The following is a 20,897-nucleotide window of genomic DNA, read 5'->3' on the forward strand; positions in this document are numbered from 1 at the left end:
GGTTAAATGTTTCTAATAATCCTTTGTGGGTTTTTTGATGTGCTTGAGGAACACGCAGAGCAGGGAAATCCATTTCTTTACATACTACGTCTGTGAAGTTGCGAGACCCAGGCACAGCCTGTTCTTGGACTGTAGCAGATTTTGCATGAACACTGGGTTGTTAAATGTTCAGAATTAAATTTTACTTAAGCTGCTGTCTCCATTGGAATGATCCTAAAGGATGAAATAAAGATAAATAAATTTGATTTTTTTTTTCTGTCAGTTCCCTGTGAAAGTTATTAACAGAAAAGTCAAGACTAATAGCTTTTCAGCATAGTGATTCTCCTCCCTGTGAAGCTTTAACTCACACTTTGTGTGTGATGACGAATGGCTTAACTCAGGTCATTACAGTGAAATAACATTTGCCGCCTCCGGACCCATACTGGGAAGCGGATGCATTCAGTAGTTTACATGTTCTTTGCCAAGTGTTGCTTTTGACATTTATGTTTTTTGAAGCATTGTTAGATGTGTGCCGGATTGGTTTATTTTAGCATCAGTTAAGTGAAATTTTAATGCTGCATTGGAATGTTAATGAAGAATTGTGTATTTTAGAAAAATAAATGTGAATGGGGACCGGCATGATCCAGTGGAGATGAGGTAACCTGTGGAATTACCACCCAGGATTTTCACTTGAACCTGTCTTTGTAAACCTTTAATTTCCTCTCCAGGGCTATGACCAGGAGGAGACAATATGGGGAAGTTGCCAACCTTCTCCAAGGTGTTGTGAATGTGTTAGAACACTTCAACAAATACATGGGGATTCCTCAGATTCGACAGCTTTCCGAAAGGTAAAATGCTCAAACCCTGAGCACTCGCATGCCTGCTGGGAGGGAAGGTTAGAAAATGCATTAGGCAGGATCAGTTTCTCAAGGATGTAAAGGCCGGACATGGTCCTTTGAGCTTCTTTCCAGCCAAAACAAACAGGTTAAAATTGGACACAGTTTGCTCAAATCTGGATCAGCCTATTCTATTAAATAACAGTTAATCAGTACGGATGTAACTCATGAATTATCTGCGCTTCTCATTGACGGGCTTTTAATTTACCTTACGTAGGGTAATCTATGGAAGTGCAAATTGTTTTACGTGATCTTCATGTGCTGGTGTTTGTGGTGAACCCTGAGGTGATGCTTTCTCCTGCTCTCGTAACCTCAGCGATGCAGTTCAGCAGCCTGGCGTGAAGCAGAAATACTAGTCGTTAACATCGTGGTGCTTGGGGCCCCTTGCTGCCCAGGCACGTGCCTCGCTGCTGTCAAACTGCGTAGCTGCCCAAGGTTTTCGGCAGCCAGGGTTTCTTTTTGTGTGTTTCCCAAACGCAGTTATTCTGAGCACCTTGAATTTCTACTGCCAAAACCTGCTCCCTTTACTCAGTTCTGCTGAGATTTGAAGCTTATAGGAAATCTTCCCAAAATTACACATAGAACACCAGACTGCTCTAAACATTTATGCTGAGCTTTGTATAGTCTTGATTTTTCTAATGTGGAGTTACACGTTTAGATTTGGTGAGTTTTGGTGCGGCTCCAACAGCAAGTGCCCACCGTTCCCAGCAGTAGGAGGCGAAGGCTCGGTGGTGACTAAGCCACCAGATCTCACAGGGTCTTGGCTTCATTTGGGACGTGACAGCTGGGTGTTGAGGGAACAAGGCCTTCCCTGTTCCCGGGGCCATTGCTGTCCCTGGCCAAAACTACTCTTCCAGCTTTACAGCAGGCTTTATTTCTCCTACATCACACACATGGTGTTTGCTTAACAGCTTGTAGTAGTGCTGAGCACAGCTCGGAGGTGAAAACAGCCCATTAACGTTAGGGATGAACCTTCTTAATGATACAAGCACACCTGACAGTGTTTATTTTCAGAGTGAAAATTGAAAATCTATCAGCACTATCCTCTTGATGCCTGAGATGACTTTACACATTACAGAGGTACTTGAAGGAGCCTTCCAGACACACTAATTAATTTTTTTGGTGACTCTTTTTGCTAAGACAGCAGCTGGCTGCCTGTGCTGTTTAGTGATGGAAATAGTGTTTGAGTGATTTGTTTGTAATATTTTCATGTAAATCTGTTGGACTTTCTTTACGGCATAGATACCTCTTCCAGAAAATCCAGATGGAATCCATGAAACGAAGCGAAATTAAAATCCAGCCTAAATCGAGAGAGAGAGAGATGGGGCCTTGTTTTAACAAAGCATTTGACCATAAGCATTTGCTTAAATGAACATGAACATCAAGGAAATATAAACATATGTCAGTGCTTTTCTGAATTTAGGCAGTTGTCTATTCCAACCTCGTGCTCAGAAAGATGGCTCGCTTTGTTTTCTTCCAGAGCGGTAATGCCCTTGGGCAGAAACCTGCTGTCATTGGCCATTTTAAGGCCAAATATAATTTAAGCCTTCGTCTAGAATTCTGCCTGGTTTTCCCTTTCTGATGGATGATTATTTAATACTTTTGTAGTTGCTGATAATTATAGCAAACAATTCATGCTGCTGCTAAAAGGCACAGTGGTTTCAAGTCACGCCAGAGAGACTGGCAAGGACATGGAGGAAAACTTCTTTTGTTTTATTCTCCCTTCAAGATAAGGATCTGAAAAGCTCAAGAAAGTCTGGTCATCCTATTTTTAGAATTGCCTCGGCAGGGTTTTTCCTTCCAGTGTTTACACAGGGAGAGTTGCACCATCTGGTAGCGATAGAAGCGGCTGCTTGCGGGGCGAAAGCAGAGCTGCACCCAGGGTGCTTGACATCCAGGCAGCAAATCACTGCAGGGAGGTCTACGGCAGGGCAATATCTGCTTTGGAGTTTGACTACACGTGTACATATTAGGGCCCAATTTGGAGTTGACTTTTCTCTCTCTTTGCTTGGAAATACCTTTGTGCTTCATGAAACATCAAAGGAAGTTTGCCCGGCTTCTCGCAGTGTTGTTTTTAGCTGTGAAATTGCTGGGGTTTGATATCTCATGAATTTCATTTGATGGTGCAAGCGAAGCCTCTTGGATGTTTGTGAAAGCAAGAAATGCTTTAGTAGATGTTGGCACAGACCTGTGACAGTAACCGAAGTCTATTATATACAATAAGTCTGTTATATACACTGCTAAACGAACAGATTCTGTTGCTTTCTTTAATAGAGAGCCTCTCTTTCTTAGAGTGAATGGAGTGAAGCCAAATATGAATGGGAAACCATGGGAAGGAGAAGTGCCTGCTTGGCGTTGTTGGCTGTGCTCTTTGTCATGGGGTGTTCAATTTAGGTTCCTGCTCCTAGATGCCGTGAAAACTAATGATGTGGTTTTAATGTTGCTTTCCACCTGTTCTGTCCCTTTGAAAATAACCAAACAAAATCCCACTGTAAGTATTTATTGGAAACCTGACTGAACTCTTAATTGGCTTCTTGTGTCGATCCTGTTGAGTGTTGATATAAAAAATGTCACAACTCGCATCCAAATATAAATATTTTCCTAATCGTGTTTCTAAAACAGCTTCTTATACAGTGCATTGGAAGTTGTTTGCTGTAGTAAATAGCAGTATTTTGTTATCTCTCTCAATCCTCTTCTGTTTTCTGTCTGTGGAGGGAGCCTACAATTAGTGGTCACAAACCCACCCATGAAAGTGGTTGAGAAAGCTTAGCAGATAGTGGAAAAAAGCCTGGAAAGTATTTAGGAGAAAGATGATTACAAGTTTGCCACATAAAAACAGGCTAGCTCAGCCCCTTTTTATCTCAGAAAGCTGCCAGGCATAGTTTAAAATTTTTGGTAGCTTTGGCTAGAGGAATTGCGGTTTCTAGTAATTTAATGTCATTTGAAACATAACAGTGGGTTTTCTTGGTTTTATTTTTTTAAAGGCGGGGGAAACAGAGAACAAAAGCCACTAATAATAAAACAAAAGTTAGAGAAACAAAATTCACTAATACTCTTGTAACCAAAGGTTTTGGCTCGTGCAAGCAGCCCCAGGAAAAGGCAATTCCCTGCTGCAGTGAGCCAGGACCGGGGGGTGAATCTCATCAGGGAAAGATTTCCTTATCAAACTGACCTGAGAAGAGATCCTAAATCTGTTGTCAGCTCTTATACACGTGCAGAAATGGTCCTTCAGCAGTGAACGCGAGTGAAGCCAGCCATGGGGCCAAGGCTTTTATCGCTGCAGTTTCCATTGCATTAATTTTATTCTGATTTATTGAAAGGCTCACACTTTCCATGGGGAGCAATAATTTCTAGTGGCTAAAGCAAGTGCCTTCCTGTGTTCTCTGCCTAAAGCAATCACTCTGTAAAGAGATGGCATAAAGGTTTTCATGTTTCTGGGTCCATGCTCATGGAAAAAAAGAATTGTGCGTGTCCGTGTGTATGTGTTCATATAAAGAGTGGTAGTTACCGGGAGGGCAGTGAGGCTCCCCGTCAGTGCTCACACATACCTAAACCTTTGGCTACTTTGATGTCTCTGCCCTATCCCTATCTTACAAAATATGAAGGGGAAAAAAAACAGGCTAAAACTAATTTTCCCTGTTTGCTTTTGAGAGATTTTTTTTTAAGCACGACAGACTTAAAAACTACATTTTTAACATCCCAGTTCAGCAAGGCATTCCTGCAAGTTTCTGAATTTAAGGATATGAGAATCCCCGTTAAGACTGTCCTTAAGTACTTTTCTGAATCAGAGCCTAAAACAACAAAGCTCGCGGACAGGGCTTTTAGCTGCTTGACAGTGCCTCTTTTAAATTTGTTGAGTCTTTAGGAATCTGGCTGCTGCTCTTCTCAGTGCCTCCCCTGTGCTTGCCCTGCAGCTGCAGTCACACGGGAAGGTCCCTGTAGCCGATCCTAAGGAAAGAAGTACCACAGCTAATATTTCCAGTTGTTTATACAAACTCATTCATTTCTGTGACCCTTAATACCAAACACTTCTTGTTTCTTGATTATTCAAAAGGTAAAATTTTTCAATCCATGCTCAATGTCTTTTTCCTGCCTTTTTTTTCCCTAATTTTTCTTAAGGATCAAAGGGTTTGGTTCTGTGGTGCTTTCTCACACGAATTACTAGTACTTACCTCTGCAATTTAAGCAGGCTTGTATCTGTAGTTGTGGCTGTTGGGCTGGGTTCCTCCTTAATGCTTCAATTTCCCACTTCTTCTATTTCAACATATTGGTTGAATCCCTCTTGTTTCACAGTTCTGAAGGTGTTAACTGTGGATCTATACCTGGACGAGTAGAGGAGTTTCTAAACATTCCTGTGAAGCAGAGAGCTTAAGCGAGAATTATGTTTGACACTGCAGGCAGGAAGCTTTTCCAGCAAAATCCCCATAAATAAATCCTGGATAAGGCAGGTCGTACATATGGTTAAATCACAGATATAAAGTTGTATTTCAACCATCACTTTTAAAGGACTAGAATATTCTGCATTTGGCACCATTAAAGAATTCAGCTTATTCTCCAGTGCCAGGACATCTTGTAGTATTTCACTACTAATGGACCTCAAATGGGAAGATTAAAGCAGCAGATCGTTCCTTGATAAGGTTGAGGAGTCTTAAACAAAACAAAAAAAAATCCAAAGCCTTCTCCCCACAGTCTGAACAAACATTTTCACAGAAGTTAATGTAGCCACTCTTTCGAACATAGCAATCTCAGTGGAAAAATCCACTGCTTTGAATGATCAGTTCAGACCTTAAAGCGTTTCCAGTATAATAAAAAGTGATGGAAGAATTCAAGGGCTGCAGAGGGATATAAGTGCCTGACTGTTTGTTTTGGCTCCTTCTAGTATGTGTAGGCATTTCCATTTCCCTAGAAGTATCAATTAAGCCATATTGACTTTTATTTCTGGAAATTGGAAGCTTTATTCTCTCAGCTAAATAAAGAGCAAGATTGTGGTTTGTTCAAAACTTTTTCACCCATTTTCATACCTTTGCTCTTTTATGCTTCTTAAGACATGGAGAATTTATGGGATAAAACTGCAGCCAGCAGTATTCACATGGATGCATTTAAAAGTAGGTCAGTGCACCTGGAACTGAGAGAGGTTCATGGTGAAGATTGAGACATTGTGAAGTTTTTTATGTGTTAGAAACATACTTCGTTGAAGTGTGATCAACATACGTGAATGTAAAGATAATTTGATCACAATGGCATGAAAGGAACCCTGCTGATTTCTCAGCTGATTAACTGGCCCTTATTAAAATACTAAATTGCAGCAGGGCAAGAGCATCTTGGACATGTCCTGCTGCAGCTCAGGGATCAATGCCGTAGAGCTGGAGTTGCCATCCTGGTGTCATTCAAGGAGCAAATGCTCTCCCTGTTTTGACACACAGGCTTTCTTAATGTGGATGTTTTTCTTTAGCACACTTTTTTGTCCCTTAAAGCCCTTTGTGTAGCTGTTAGTGTTTCATTCACTTTGTAGTAATGTTTGCAGCCAACAAACTGAAGAAGTTGTACCACCAACAAAGCCCTTGCTCCCTCTGTCCTCCTCAGGGTGAAGGCAGCGCAGAATGAGCTGGGACAGCAGATCCTGGCTGACTTCGAGGAAGCCTTTCCTTCCCAAGGTACAAAGGTAAAGCTCTCACTTCCCCTCCTCCTCCCATTGAGAAGCATTGCTGAAAACTATTCAGCGTAGTTATCATTGGTTTTAATGTCATTTTACATCTAGATTTGATCTCTCTCAGTTTCTGGAGTTATTTTAGAAAGCAGATGAGTTTCCCAAGCTGTAGGGCGCTGGGTATATTTCTCACTGTTTCTATTGAGTGAATGTGGGGGAGAAATGCCACCCCTTCCTCTGTCACATCTACTGCAGCGAGGTCTGTGAGGCAGTCGAGGAATGCCCCAAACAATTCATGCATGGCCCTGTAGACAGAGTGGGGTTCCCTCGGCATCTCACCCAGGTCACTGCTTATTTGCTGGACACAAAAGGTTCATACTGTGTTTCGGGAAAGCCAAGCACAGGCTGTCTGTTGACATGCTGCCACCAACTTGGTTTCTGGTTTACTCAGACAGCACAGATACAAATCTGGGCTAGGGCTAAGGCACCAAATGTGCTTCCCCAAAATTATGCATCCAAATGTTTGCAAACAATGCGGGGGGGTAGGTGTCGATTTGAATTTATTTCAAAGAAAACACTACACTAGCTCTGTCTTCTAGAATACCAGCTCTGCTGGTTTCTTCGTAAAACTAGCAAGTATAGAGAGGAGAAAACTATTTGGATTCTTCATAAAACTAGCAAGTACAGAAAGGAGAAAACTATTCGGAACAGATCCTTGGTGAAGGGAAAATCTCTGTGCACGTGACGTAGCTTCAAAAGTGGCGGGTTTTTTAGATGCTTCTAAATTTTCTGTCTTTTCCGCTAACATCATGATATGCCAATACAGACCAGGAGATGCTACTTGAAGTGTTGCAAGTTGATTATCTCTAGATTGCTTTTTCCACCCCCATTAATTTGGCCTTCAGTTACTTGTCCCACTTGTCAGCCACTTCTCTTAGCTGTTCCTCAGAACATCTAGGGTGATGCAAGGCTTTGCAGAAGTGATGGGACAACAGTTCTTTCTGTAGATGGAGTTGGCCGCTCTTCTGTGGTAGGGACCTTCCTGGCTATTGAGCTACAGAACAACTTTATGGCCAGTGAAATGGAAGGAGCTCAGTTTTCATCCAACAGAAGAAAGATGCCTAAGTGATAATAAAGAGCAGCAGCAGAAACATCAAAAAGAGAATGATAACAGGAAAGGGTAAAAACAAGATAACCAGGATGTGGTACAATTTACAATCACCCATTCAGCTATTTAACTTTAAATCATTTATTTGTTCCTGTTTATTTTCATAGAGGCCTGGTGGACCCAGCAATGTCCTACGTGATGCGTGTCTGGTCGCCAATGTCCTGGATCCCAGAATCAAACAGGAAATCATCAAGAAATTTATTAAACAACACCTCTCGGAGTATCTGGTCCTTTTCCAGGAAAACCAAGATGTAAGGGAAGCTTAGCAAGCTACATTTGGGTTTTACATTTTGCTCTGCTGACGTTCACAGGTTCCGGTGGTGAAGTGTTTTTCACCCGAGGGCTCAGAAGCAGTGACTTGTGGGTGTGCTGTGGGCTGGCCGATGAGTTGAGAGGCAATGTCGTCCCTGCCAGGATGAATTTCTCCCACCTTAGACTTCAGTTTTGTAGATCAGCACTGGAAATGTTTTTCCCTCCTATAATAAAGAAATAAATTCAATTTAGATACACTTTCTATCCTGTAAAGGGTTGAAAAATTAAAGTCTGAAAATTGCAAACCCAAAACTTTAAAAAAACACCACCACCTCACCCCAAGCAAACAAAAAAAACCCCAAATGCCTAAAAAGCTGGGGAGCGGGGGGAGAATTTCCAGGAAGTGCATTGATCTTTGTAGCTAATTTTTAAACTTCCTGTCTTGATGCTAACAGCTTTTTAAAAAATTACCCTAATCATCTCAGATTTGGAAAAACAAAAAACAAAATAAAAAAAAACAACCAACCAAACAAAAAACCCCAAAACCCACCAAAACCAGCTTTGGATCAAAATGGTTTTTTAACAATTTTGAAATTTTAACAGTTTGTGACAAAGAGGAGAAAAAGGCTAAGATGCTTCTTTTTAAACAGCATTTTTCCATTGATGTTTTTTGGATTAATCTTTCTACTTTTTGTCCAGAAAGCACTAATATTGAGGGGGGGAAAAACCTATCCTGCTCGTGTTGTAAGAATTCTTGTAGAAGTTTGTGGGTCCACAGACCTCAGACTGTGGAAACCGACTAAAAGTGAGAATCCAGGAATTGCTGCGTTCTCATCCCACTGTTGACTTTAATTTCTCCGTCTGCGAAACAAAGAGGGTGGGATCAAATGAATTATTACTGGATTAAGTTTTCAATAGCACCAACGTGATCTAGGAGCGCTGTTATCCTCATTTTCAACAGAACTTGCTCCCTTAATTGGCACAAGATAGGGTTTTCAGTCTGGCATGTGTTTAAGCCCTTTGAAGAATGACTGTTAGCATTAACAGTGGTCAAGTTGGCTTTGATCGATAGCCCAAGCTGCTCTGCGAAACTATAGCAGCGCAGTTAAGCAGTCAGGCTGAATATTAGCAGCTGCTGCTGGTAAAGGTGATGTTCTGCATCTTATTTCAGGTGGCCTGGCTGGATAAGATTGACAGGCGCTATGCCTGGATAAAGCGTCAGCTGGTGGACTACGAGGAGAAGTACGGGCGCATGTTTCCCCAGGAGTGGTGCATGACGGAGCGCATCGCAGTGGAGTTCTGCCACGTCACGAGGTGAGCGTCTGGGGAGTCACCTTCCCTAAAACAAAAGGGTGGCTTGTCTTTTGCCAAATTGATCATATATCCACAGGACTTCAAAGGCAGTCTTAATATCTATGTGGAATTGCCCATGATTAAAAGCAAGTCAAGAGTGAAAACCCTGAGAAGCATCACTAAAACTGCATATGCTGTTGAGTGAGATGATAACGGAGGTAAAAATCAATTATATTAGAGGCCAGGTAAAATAGCATGAGCTGATTATGGTGTGAATGCCTCAGACCATGCTCTTTGCCAGCCAGAGGTGGGGCACCAGAGGAAAGTGCCAGCTAGAGTCCTAGTAGCACCATTGCCTTCGTTCTGGGACCCCACGCAGAGACACTGTGCTTCCTGAAGTTTGATATTGCAGGCTTTCCTGGCTGCAGTGGAGCGCTGGGGTGTGAGGAGATGGGGTCCTGTGACCCACAAAGCCCCAAAAAATATGTGGTTGTGTTTGAAATGAGGTCCATAAAGTGGTTTTATGTTAGAAAGCATCTTAGGAATTAGCTCGAATTTTGTGATGAAAATATCTATAGGGAATAGACTGAATTACAATCTTAAGGTTTCAGATCTATCGTTTTATAGAAAATCACATTTGTTTGGGTTTTTTTGTTTTGTTTTCACCCTCTCTCTTTCAGGACAGAGCTTTCTAAGATAATGCGCACAAGAGCAAAGGAGATTGAAGTGAAATTGCTTTTGTTCGCAATTCAGAGGACAACCAACTTTGAAGGACTCCTGGCTAAACGCTTCTCAGGTTGCACTCTGGCTGATGGGACAGTGGTAAGGGGATTTCTAAAGAACAACCCTTTAGTCCACAGCTGCTTTGGGAGAAAAAAAGCTCCCTCTCACACATAGCTGTGGTGATGGGAGACTGCAAAAAGTGTCACCTACAGCCACCTCTTGCGCTGGCAGGTTAGAGTGTTGAGTGTGACTGCGCTTGGTGGGTTGTAATTGGGAAGGTGATCCTTGATCTCGCAGAGTAGCGGTAGAGAGGATGGCACAGGGCTCACAAGAAGGAAAGGCCCATTGCGTACTTTTTTTGGTTCTCCTGGACCCTGTGCTGTTTGCAGCTGAAGCCACATTGCTGTGGAGAACCACAAGGTAATTATGGCAGGGTGACTGCATTATAATGTTTGTTCTCTGCGTGTCGATGACACGTTATAACTAAAAGTCCCTTCTTCTCTTCGTTTCTAGTTACCACATGTTCACCGCATGGTACCAGCTTTCGGTCCCACATTGTCTGTTGTGTTAGTCTTACTCCCAGGGGCGTTGGTAGCTTCTACTTTTCTGTGTCTCGCTTGGTAGATTGTAAAGGCAGAGCCAAGAGAAACAGCTCAGTGAATATCTCTGGGGTCATCTCTGGGCTTTTTTCTGCCTGAAATCTCAGCCAGGAGCTCTGCCAGCCAAGTGCCCTGGGAGCACAAAGTCCACGTGTGGCTCAGAAGCCACCGGTTTGAGGTTGGCATCTCTGTCCAGCTGGTGTCTTGAAGCCTACTTGGATGTGATAATCCAGCCTGCGAGGCACGCCTGCTGGGCCCACTTATAATTTGCTGTGGATCAGTAGGTGCCGCTAATTAAAAAGGGAAGTCCTGTAAGGTTTTCCTCCTGGCTGAATTTAGATCTCTCAAGAATATGGCTTTATTTTTCTGACAAATTTCATGCAAAATTTGCAGCTTTAATTACATTGGCTTCGCTGGGTTGTTACCCATTTGGAGACGGCAGGCACGGAAGCTGTTAGAACTGAGAAAAACAGAAGGGGAGGGTGTGGCTTAAAATAAAAGAAAATCCTCTCTGTCACCCTTTCTGAACTGCCTAGAGGGTAGGACACGCTGGCTGTCATCATCTGACCTCTTTTATACGCAAAATGAAGGCCATAATTATAAATGGCTATCTGGTGAGTGCACAGTGGGGACAAGCAGTCTGGTGGGAGCAGTCAGGCAGGATTTACTGTGGCTGCAGAACTTTCGGACCTACCATCATGGGTCCTCTTGGTGTAAACCTTGTGCTTTGGGGTGTGTGGTTTGAGAGGGTAGAAATTTGGTGCGATTCAGGCAGAGCGGGCAAGCATGGGGTGCAAGAGTGGGCTGTAAGAGGGAGCTGAAGATGAACCGTGCTGGTGGAGCGATGGAGAGGGAACCAGCCTCTACCCCTGCAGTAGGAGGGATTGGGCTGGAACCATGATGGAGAGGCACTGCTGGCGCTCTGCAGTCACCTCCGTGCTTGGAGAAGATGAAACTTCTGTACGGTGCTGTGAGGGACTTAGTAACACAAAACTTGGATGCAGCTGTGTGTCAGAGGGGACAAAACAGAGTGTTCTCAAAGGAGCTTCATCTCTTTTAACAGAAGAAGCCAGAAGTGCCACCTCCCTCCACCAACCCGTTTCTGGAGGATGAAACTGGGACAGAGACAGATGAGATTGTGATCGAGAAAACTGATACAGACAAAGTAAGTCTTTGAAGTTCTCCAATTGTCAGTGAGGCAGTCTCTCAATCAAAATCTCTAGTGGGGCCTAAGCTTCTCCCATCACGTTGATTTGAAAGGTTTGTTTTCACAGCAATTAATTTAGCGCAGTTTTGATCCTCTGTGCAGCACAGAGGCTCCCAGTACGACCATGGTTTGCTCTGGCTGACTTCACTGAAACCAAAGCAATCTTTATTTCAGTTAATAGTGCGGAGACAATCGCGCCACGTGAGAGTGAGTTGGATTCTGTTCTAGGTCATACAGCAATGGCTCAAATGTAACTACAGGATTTCTGTCAAAGGAAGATGAAGTAGCACAGTAAGGTTTTCAGATGCCAGAAGAAGCTCCCACTACAAACAGTTGCAATTCATATTTTGCTTCATCAGCCAAGCAAACTAAGTCTGGAGTCACCAGGAAACTCATTGAACTCTCAAGTGTCCGTTTTAGATTTCTCACTCCAAATATATCACTTCTGGGATTTTTATCTCTGTATTTTCATCCATTACCTCTGCAAAGCAGGCAACACCTACCCACTTGTAAAAGCGCTGGGTTTCCAAAGCCCTCTGCAAACATTAAAGGAGTGAATAGTAAATGCAATTGTTTTAGTTGGCACCAGTATCAAAGCATGTAAGCCCCGTATTTTTTACTCTCCAGATGGACACTTTCTAAGTGTTCAATTGTAAGTTGCTTGGGGAAGTTCCTACCCTCTCTTTGTTTGGTGAGTTTACAGCCCTGCAAACGGGGCATTTACAGGTGGTGTCCTGATGGATCACCCTAGGACCTATTCCGTGGCCTCGGGGAGTTTATGGGGTGGCAGCTCTCCACCAGCACGGTTTGGTGCACTGCACCCCCTCCAGATTTTCACACGAGCAGGGCAGCCCTCTGCCTTCCGCCCACTGCAGAAGTCCTGAAGTAGAATGATTAACCAAAGTTTTGCTCTTTCCTTTAAAATACTACTTGGACAGTTAGTGTTGGCCAGACTTTATCAGTGATCTGGGAGACAAAGATTGGGAACTTGGGGAGATGCTTGTGAGGTGTATTTTTTGTGAAGACCTTGCTTTCCACTGTCTGTGACGGCTGGGGGAAGATTGGCTCTGATGCACAGGGCTGGGCTGAGAGGACATCCTTGGAGAAGTCAGTACTGCAAGAAGACAAGTGAAGAGAGAAATTGCAAAGCCGCCTTAGGCTGTTTAGGGCTGGTTTTAGTGAACAGTGGAATGCGCTGCCCTGACCAGAAGCAGTTCAGGTGTTTCTGAGAATGGAACTGCTCTGTTCCCTGTACGTGGGGAGGGTGGTACGAAGCCATCCGTTGAGCTATCTCTTGAAATGCCATTTGTGGTGAGGTTGCCCTCTCTTTCTGGGTACACCCTGTGTTAATGCTCACAACACGGTGCTGGACTCTGCTGCAAAGGCAGCTGTCCCGGAGGCCTCTGTCTGCCAAATGGGAGCTCTGTAGGCTCCAATATTTCAGTTTCAAAGCGCCAGCAGCTGGTGATTAGTGCTGGTAAATTCATGTTGGAGGTCTCATCTGCTGTCACTAGCTGGAGAAAGGACAGGAAGAGTTGAAGATGAAGAGTTTTGAGTGGTACAGCTCTTCCAAGGCACTAGTCCTGAGAATTGAAGACACTTGGGAGTGTAAGAGGGAGCACAAGAGTTTGGGGGGGGGGCGGAAATCCATGTTAAAAAAGAACGTCTTTTAGTGATACTAGCAGTTCGATTTAATCTGTTTACTTTGGATAGTAATGAAAGGAAACTGGGCCAGCTGCAGACCTCCTTACTGTGACAACAGTAACCTTTTATTATTTCCATCAAACTCAAGGAGGAAATAGCTTAAACATCTGCAGCTTTTGGACAGGATTGCACACTCAGAAATACAGCTTCACTGCTACTGTTAAAAGATTTAGGATTTTCTCCACCAGACATGCTGGGAGCAGCATGATGCAGAGACACACGCGCGCGCACGGAAAACCAGTCCTGCACTAGGAGCTGGCTCTTCCAGCCTGGTAAATCGTAAACATCATGAATCTGCAACCTCATGTTGGCGCTGCCATCCCAGAGACTTGGCGACTGGCAGGTTTCTGTAATTAACAGCTATTGTTTTTCTCCCGGCTCCGATGAGCGTGTGCATCCGGCAGGAACGGGCAGGCGCTGGCACAGGGGCTGGGGTGGAGAATGCTGCGTGGTGGCTCGCTCCCAAAGCTGTAAAAACTTACATTCTCCAGTCATGCTCTTAGTGAGAAGGTTAATGAAGCCAGTCTCATAGAGGTGGTCTGGTCTCCGTAAAACCGTTTGCTCGCATTGGGTTTGCAGCCATATGTTAGTGTCCATTGTGTCTTTGAGTCTTAATTATTCCTGTGAAATGCTTGCCTTGTCATTCTCTGCTATTTCTGCAAAAGACGGAGAGAGTATGTCCTTTAGGCTCTCTTGTTTTGCTTTTATTATGCTAAAAAAATAAAAGTCAGCTGGAAAAATTCATATCTTCATTGGCTGGGAGCTGATCCTGGCTTTTTGCGGAGAGAGGCAAGAGTTCCATTCCAGAGTCGCTGCAGGCCTCTTTGCAGGCAGTGAAAAATTGTCAGCTTGCCGGGAAGCAACAAGAAAAGTTGTCTACCAGTGAAAAAAAAAAAATTAATAAAGTCTAGCTGTAGGGCAAAAATGAGCTTAAAGGCCCTGCCCAGGCTGGTACTTAAACATGCACAAATTCAAGCGTATGAGTAGTCCCAGTGGCTTCAGGGAGATGTGCTTGGCCACTGTGTAGAGTGCGGTACTAAACTAAACTGAGAGTAAACCAGATGACTCCCAAATGGCATATGTGCTTAATGCTCTAAATGTGATTTTAAAATAGAAGTCTTTGCATCCCCAGAAACGTGTTTCACAGTGAAAGCAGTCCCGTAATGTTGCCTGCATAATTCCAGCTCCTCCGGTAATTACGGTCTGTATATCTAAATAAAATTCATCCAGATGAGGTCTGTAACTTTGAGTTATTAACCTTAATGTTCTAAAATGTAGGGATTTTAAAACGTTGCTTCCAAATAATTGCTGCATTTCATTTCAGAGGTGACTAGTGGAGCCTTGTTAGCGTTCGGAGGGTGCTGCAAGGTTTTATTTACAAACTGCATTAAGATGCTTCTACTGAAATCCGTTAGCATGCAGCAGTTTTCTCTTTAAGGATAAGAATATTTTACAAGTGAAAAGATAATTCCTTGGAATACGAACAGCTGTGCACGAGCAAAGGAAGACTTGGACACGCTGACGCCGTATATACTGTTGATTTCATGCCTTTGATTATTTGACAGTAAATTGGTGCGTTGTAATATTTCTAAAGACTTAGATCCCTCTCTGCTGTTGCGTTCCTGTTTCTTCTAGGTCTTACAGGGCAGGTTTGAAACCAACACTCTAAATGTTTTCTTACAGCCGAAGAAGCCAAAGGCCCCCGACAATCCTTTTCATGGTATTGTTTCCAAGTGCTTTGAGCCTCACCTTTATGTGTATATCGAGTCCCAGGACAAGTGAGTAACCAGCCTGCTCTTTTGGGTTTGTTTGCTTTTGAATGTGTGTTACAGTTGGGTTGTTCCAGATTCTGTACTCAAGCTGCAGAAAATTAATTTCTTGAAAGTCTGCTTTCTGATTTTATAAGGAGCCATGTTCGTGGTTCGAGAAAGTTAGAATGAGTAGCACCTTTGCTTGGGCAAAAATGAGCGTTCAGAGGGCTGTGGGTGTTGGTTTCATCTGTAATTGCAAAGGCTCGCAGGAACGATGCCCGCTGCCTTTCTGTGGAAGAGGCTTAGTGTTTCAGAAATTGCTTCTGTTGCCTCTGCAATTCCCGCTGCAGACGTACGCCTTTCTTTCATCTCACATCTTCCACAAATAGTAGGTTTGCTTTTTCTGTAAAATACTCATGTGGCTTCGTGGCAGAGGAATTTCAAGATTTGCTTTATAGAAATAAGTTATTTGAGATCCGTAGATGAAAGCTGCTGTAGATGAGCTGGCTGTAAGATAACGTTATCATTGCTCACAGATTGGGACTTTAAGGGCTTTAATCCCTGGAACCCTTCTTTGTCTTCCTCTTTGACTTGCAGCAAAATAACTTGAATGTAAGGAGCTTTCAGCTTAGAGCTCTCAGAAGTTTTTAGAGCTCTCGCCACACTTTCTTGTGCACCTTGATTCTCACCAGGAGTTAAGTAACATCTCTGCAACAACTGCAGTGCCAACTGGGAGAGGAGATAGTTGGAGAAGCTCAGTACAGTCTTTTAGTGCAGGTTAGCGGCTGGAAAGGAGAAGGGGCGCCTGCCTCGTGTAACTCATCTGTCTGTGCCCTTCTGCCTTTCAAGGACTTACACATGAGAGAGTGCCTAACTCAAGGGTCGTGGTGTCCTCATTTTGCCCAAACTCTGAGATAGCCATCTTGAAAAAGGTTTCCCGTGTCCCATCAACCTTTTACGCTTAAAAAAGAAACAGTGAAACCTTGCACAATGGTCTGTCGTGCTGGGTTTAGGTTCCGCTCTGCAGTATAACAAAGGGAAGCGGATATTTCCACCCCCTGCCCTCAGCAAACTGAGCACTGACTTGTTTGAATATTTCTTCCCTTCTCACTGGGGGCCATTTTAATCCCCGTTTTGGTAATTCTACCCCACTGTGCTCCTACCCCTTTCAGTTGCTTTTTTTTTTTCTCTCCTTTTCCTTTACAATCCTGAGATGTTTTGTATTAGCTTTATAGCCACAGGCTACAAGGAGTTCAAAGGAAAACTGCCACAGTATTCCCCATGCTGCCCCTGTCTGCCAAAAACTGCTTTCCTTTATGATTTTTCTCCCTTCTTCCCCCTTCGATTGAACTTTTGAGGAATCTGTTGCTGATGTCTGAAAATGAGGAGTTGCTTAGATAATTAATTGTATGTTTGAGCTCTGAATAGTAAGAGTGGTGTGACAGTTCTTCGTTCTTGTCTTAAGTCTATGGCAGAAAGCAGCCTGGACCTCTTCTCCTGAAAAATTGTTTCCATACCCATTTAAAGGAATACAGTGCCAAAATCTGTAGCAATTTAAGAGGAGACACCCAAAAAAAAGACTTTAAAGATGCTGCTCTCCACCCTTAGCTGCAGTGTAAATATCAGGTTTCTTAACAGCAAAGCAGATTTCATTTCTGCCCCTTTGGGACGTGTGTCTTTAGCTCTTCTTTGTGGTCTGTCGGAGCCACAGGAGCGGACGCGTGTGAGCGAAGCCGTTCTGATGGAGTAAAGGAAGGGCTCTGTCAGGGCTGTGGTGCTGAGAGTCTGCAGAGCCGTGGTTAAGTGTGCTAAAATGCACGTGCGCGTCCAGATTGTTCGGAAAACTGGCACTTTGTGGTGTTTGCAGCCAAAAATCTCCAATCTGTGGAAACTATTCTACAAGTGGTCCAGGTGTCTCAGTGCCATTTTCCTTCCCCAGCACCCAACAGATACCAACTGTTCACGTCGCTGAACAGACTGACTTACCGAGCCCCCCGCTCTTCTCTCATGCTGCCGGGCAGCTGCCTGGCTCCTCTCGTGATTGCCAGAGATGCAGAAAAATCACTGAAGAGGTTGAGTGAAAGAAAAAAGGAAGAGGAACATAGGAATGAAAGGATTTAAGAACCAAAGTAAAATTCTCTGCTAATTTCATTTTTTCTCTTGGTTAGATTTGGAGAGTTCTTGCTCCCAATAAATATGCTACTGTTAGGAAATACCACATTTGTGCTACCAGAGAATTTGCTTTGAGCTTTTTTGCAGAGTCTACATAGAGAAAATGTTCATTTTCTGTAGCTCTCCTGCCTTCTTCATGTTTCATCTCCCAGTAGTTTTTTCTGCCAAATTCTTTGTGCTCTCCTCGTACCACACAGAGGTTGAAGCCTTCTATTATACCGGGGCCAACTGAGACTCATGCAGAAAGTTTGATTGACATCAACCGAGGTGTGCATTAATAATATATTAGTTCCCTTAGCGCACAATATCCTGATGTTTTGCTCGTACCAATCCTGTGCTGAAATAAGAGCAGTCCTCGTAGCCTGCCTTTGACGGGTGGTTTGTCCAGGTTGGGATCAGAATGAGCGTGAAGCTTTAGCGCTGCTCTCCCAGCTCCTTTGGACAGCTGCGTTTGCTCGTGCATCCCAGTTGACAAGACCTTGGGGGATCGGGAAAATGTAGCTACATTTCACTTTTCCTCGGATAAGAGGAGAACATGTGGAGTAAGCATAAAGAAACAAAAGCCATTGACATTCCTCGCTGCGTCTTGAGACTGAGAGAACGAAAAGAAAAACCCAGCGAAGTGGCTGGTGGATGCTCAGAAGGCTCCACTTTGTTGCCCGGATGGAGCAAAGCGCAGATGCAGAGGTGGAAATGCAGCTGTTTAATTTAGCGGGGCTTTTGACAAGGAGCAAGCCATGTCCGCTTAGCTTGAGAACCTGAAGGAATGCCGCAGCTCGTAGCACGTGTGAGCCCTCCTGCAGCAGCATCTGTTTGGTTCCCCTACAGCTGGGGGGGGGAGGCACATTTTGCTTCGCTGTGGTCGAATACAATCAATGCTTTGGTTCAGCGTTCAATTGCTCGTGCCAGTGCAGAGATTTATCACATCAGTTGAGCAGCCTGATATTTTTACAGTTCTTGTAACAAAGCCGAGGAACTGTACGTGTACGTGGAATCAGAGCTATGTAAAGTACTCAAAGCAGCAAGCAATAAGGATGAAAAAAGGGGCTACTTGTCTTTGCAATAGCCTATGAGCCTGGCTTAAGCCAAAGAGCATCGCTTCGTGATTTAAAGCCCTGATATTGCAAGCACATTTCTGTAGATTAGTTTGGCCCAGTGATCATCCACAGTAGGAGCTCATCCGTTTTGGGGTAGCAATCTGTAAGTTCATCGGGGAAGAGCCAGGTCACCTTTTCTACTCGTGCAGCGTGTTGAATTCTTTGGTAAACTGGAAACGGAGTGGGTTTTTCTCTTTCACAACGTGAAAAGAAAGAAAGGGCAGAAACTGGGGAAAAGTTTTCATCGTTGTCGGGCTTTTCCCCCTTTCACTGGCAGAGGAAAGTGAGAATGTAGTAAAGAGTTGCAGCTGCAGTGCTGGCGGTGAGGCCGTACCCATCCGGGAGACCCTAATGCAGTCTCTTTGCGTGAACTCTGCTGGTTTGCTGGATGCCCTGAGAGCTGGCAGGAGATTCGGAGAACATTTTAACGTGGACCTCTTAAAAAAAAATAAGAGGTTTTCATCTCTGTGGACAGTGTTGCAATTCCGTCAAATAAGTCTGTTGCTGAAAAATGATGATAATATATTAAAGTAATGCCTTTTTTTTTTTTTTTTTTTAAATGATAGTTCAATTTCTTGTGGGAGTTACATTTCAGGTTCCTCCTTTTCCCATTTTCCTTGTGAGGATTTGGTTTTCTACTTGGGTGCCCTGGACCATGGCACATCGCAGCCGTTAGAGCCTCAGCAGTGAAGGCTGTGCTGTGGGAAGGGGAGAGCTGGGCAACGTGGGGCCAAGACCGTAGTGGAAACGGGAATATAAAATGCGGGAACTTCTTAACCCCTTTTGGTCAGCAGAGTGCCACACTGTGATCCAAAATGTCTATATATTCCTCAAAAGCCAAACTTCGCTGTGGAAGGGTGCGTGCATTTGTGTGTCTGGGGGAGGAGGTTTATTGCAGTAATTGAGTTAATCTGGCAGAGGTTACTGCAATTAGCTGAGCTCCGGTGTTCCTGGTGTCTGTTCCTGACACGGATGTGCTCCTTCTGGAGGAGTTGGGCCGGAGGAACTCCCCAAGATCGGAAGACTTCTTTGGTCCTATACTGATGGTTCTGGCCCTCTGCCACGCTAAAAAGCCTTTTTGTCATGATGAAACGGTGGAGTCAGGTTTGCTGTTGCCTAAAAACCAAAATATTTGAGTAAGGACCAGATTATAATGAATCACTTGGGACAATAGGAGGGCTTTTTGTGCTTTTAGAAGGAGTTTAGGTAGGAAGTGCACTTTGCTCTCATGCTAAATAAAACTTCTTCTTTAAAGGATGTGTGAAGTTGTGCAAAACCAGGTGGTATCCAAATGGGACCGAGAAATGGCAAATGGCACACCATTCTGAGCACATCCCTTTAAAAGCCATATTCCCTGAGGTCTGCTCCGGAGGCCGCTGATATGGGAAGCCCGACGGTTCCTTTTGCCGGTGCCAGGAATGAAACTTGAGCATAAGCTTTATGCACTTGCATCAAATGTGCTGAACCCCGTCCTGGCAGACTTGCGAGCTTTTATATGTGACTGGAGAACAGATTGAAGCTGCCACTAAAACTCTTGAGTACAAAAGGTCGTTACTCATCGGCCCAGTCCTCGTTATTGTATGAGCTTTGTGCTGTGAGGGCGGAGATAAGGGAGGGCTGGAATAACCGACTGCTAAAATCTGAATGTGTGTGCTGGTGTCACAAGATGGGGCATCTGGTTTTAAGTGTTATTCTCTCTCTTCCCTCCGATTCCTCCCCCAACATACTAAAATATCTTTGTATTGTTCCCCCCTATCAGAAATCTCGGGGAACTGATTGACAGGTTTGTGGCCGATTTCAAGGCTCAGGGTCCCCCCAAGCCCAACGTGGATGAAGGAGGAGCCGTCCTGCCCAGCTGCGCCGACCTCTTTGTGTACTACAAGAAGTGCATGGTCCAGTGCTCCCAGCTCAGCACGGGGGAGCCCATGATAGCCCTGACCACCATATTCCAGAAGTACCTCCGGGAATATGCCTGGAAAATTCTGTCTGGAAACCTGCCCAAGTGAGTTTCTCTTCCCGTCTGGTGACACATTCCACTGAGGAGCAGATGCTTTGTAAAGATAATTGATAAATACATACCTGTGAACGCTTATGTTTCATTGTCAAAGAAACCACGTAGCAGCAACGTGACTGTATTTACTTCAGGATTTTCTCAAAAATTTGGTTTGTTGCACTGAGAAACGGCAAGAGGCCAAATGGACAGTCACAGCACTGTTTTTGTTTTAAGGGCCCCTGGAGGGTAGCTTCATATTTGGCTTTGATTAGCAGTCAGATTCAGAGTTTCTTGAAGTTCCTTTTGAAATGCCAGCCCAAGCCTCTTCAGAGAGGTCTGGCTTTGTGTTGCACTTGCCCTGCCACTTGGGTAACAAGGTCATACTGTGATTCTCAGCTGCCTTAGCTTAACAGTAT

The 20,897-nt window shown here is 44.0% G+C and overlaps 1 protein-coding gene across 1 annotated transcript in view; it reads left to right on the forward strand.

Moving 5' to 3' along the window:
• VPS53 (VPS53 subunit of GARP complex) overlaps positions 1-20,897 on the forward strand; it is a 68,032-nt gene that overhangs the window by 20,596 nt on the left and 26,539 nt on the right. Inside the window, exons 7-14 of the mRNA XM_074160922.1 lie at positions 708-827; positions 6,459-6,537; positions 7,798-7,941; positions 9,114-9,256; positions 9,916-10,057; positions 11,621-11,722; positions 15,152-15,246; positions 20,248-20,490. Coding sequence (XP_074017023.1) covers positions 708-827; positions 6,459-6,537; positions 7,798-7,941; positions 9,114-9,256; positions 9,916-10,057; positions 11,621-11,722; positions 15,152-15,246; positions 20,248-20,490 — 1,068 coding nt within the window. The remainder of the gene's footprint in view (positions 1-707; positions 828-6,458; positions 6,538-7,797; positions 7,942-9,113; positions 9,257-9,915; positions 10,058-11,620; positions 11,723-15,151; positions 15,247-20,247; positions 20,491-20,897) is intronic.

Source organism: Numenius arquata, chromosome 18 (assembly GCF_964106895.1).
Source record: "Numenius arquata chromosome 18, bNumArq3.hap1.1, whole genome shotgun sequence".
NCBI classification, from domain to species: Eukaryota; Metazoa; Chordata; class Aves; order Charadriiformes; family Scolopacidae; genus Numenius; species Numenius arquata.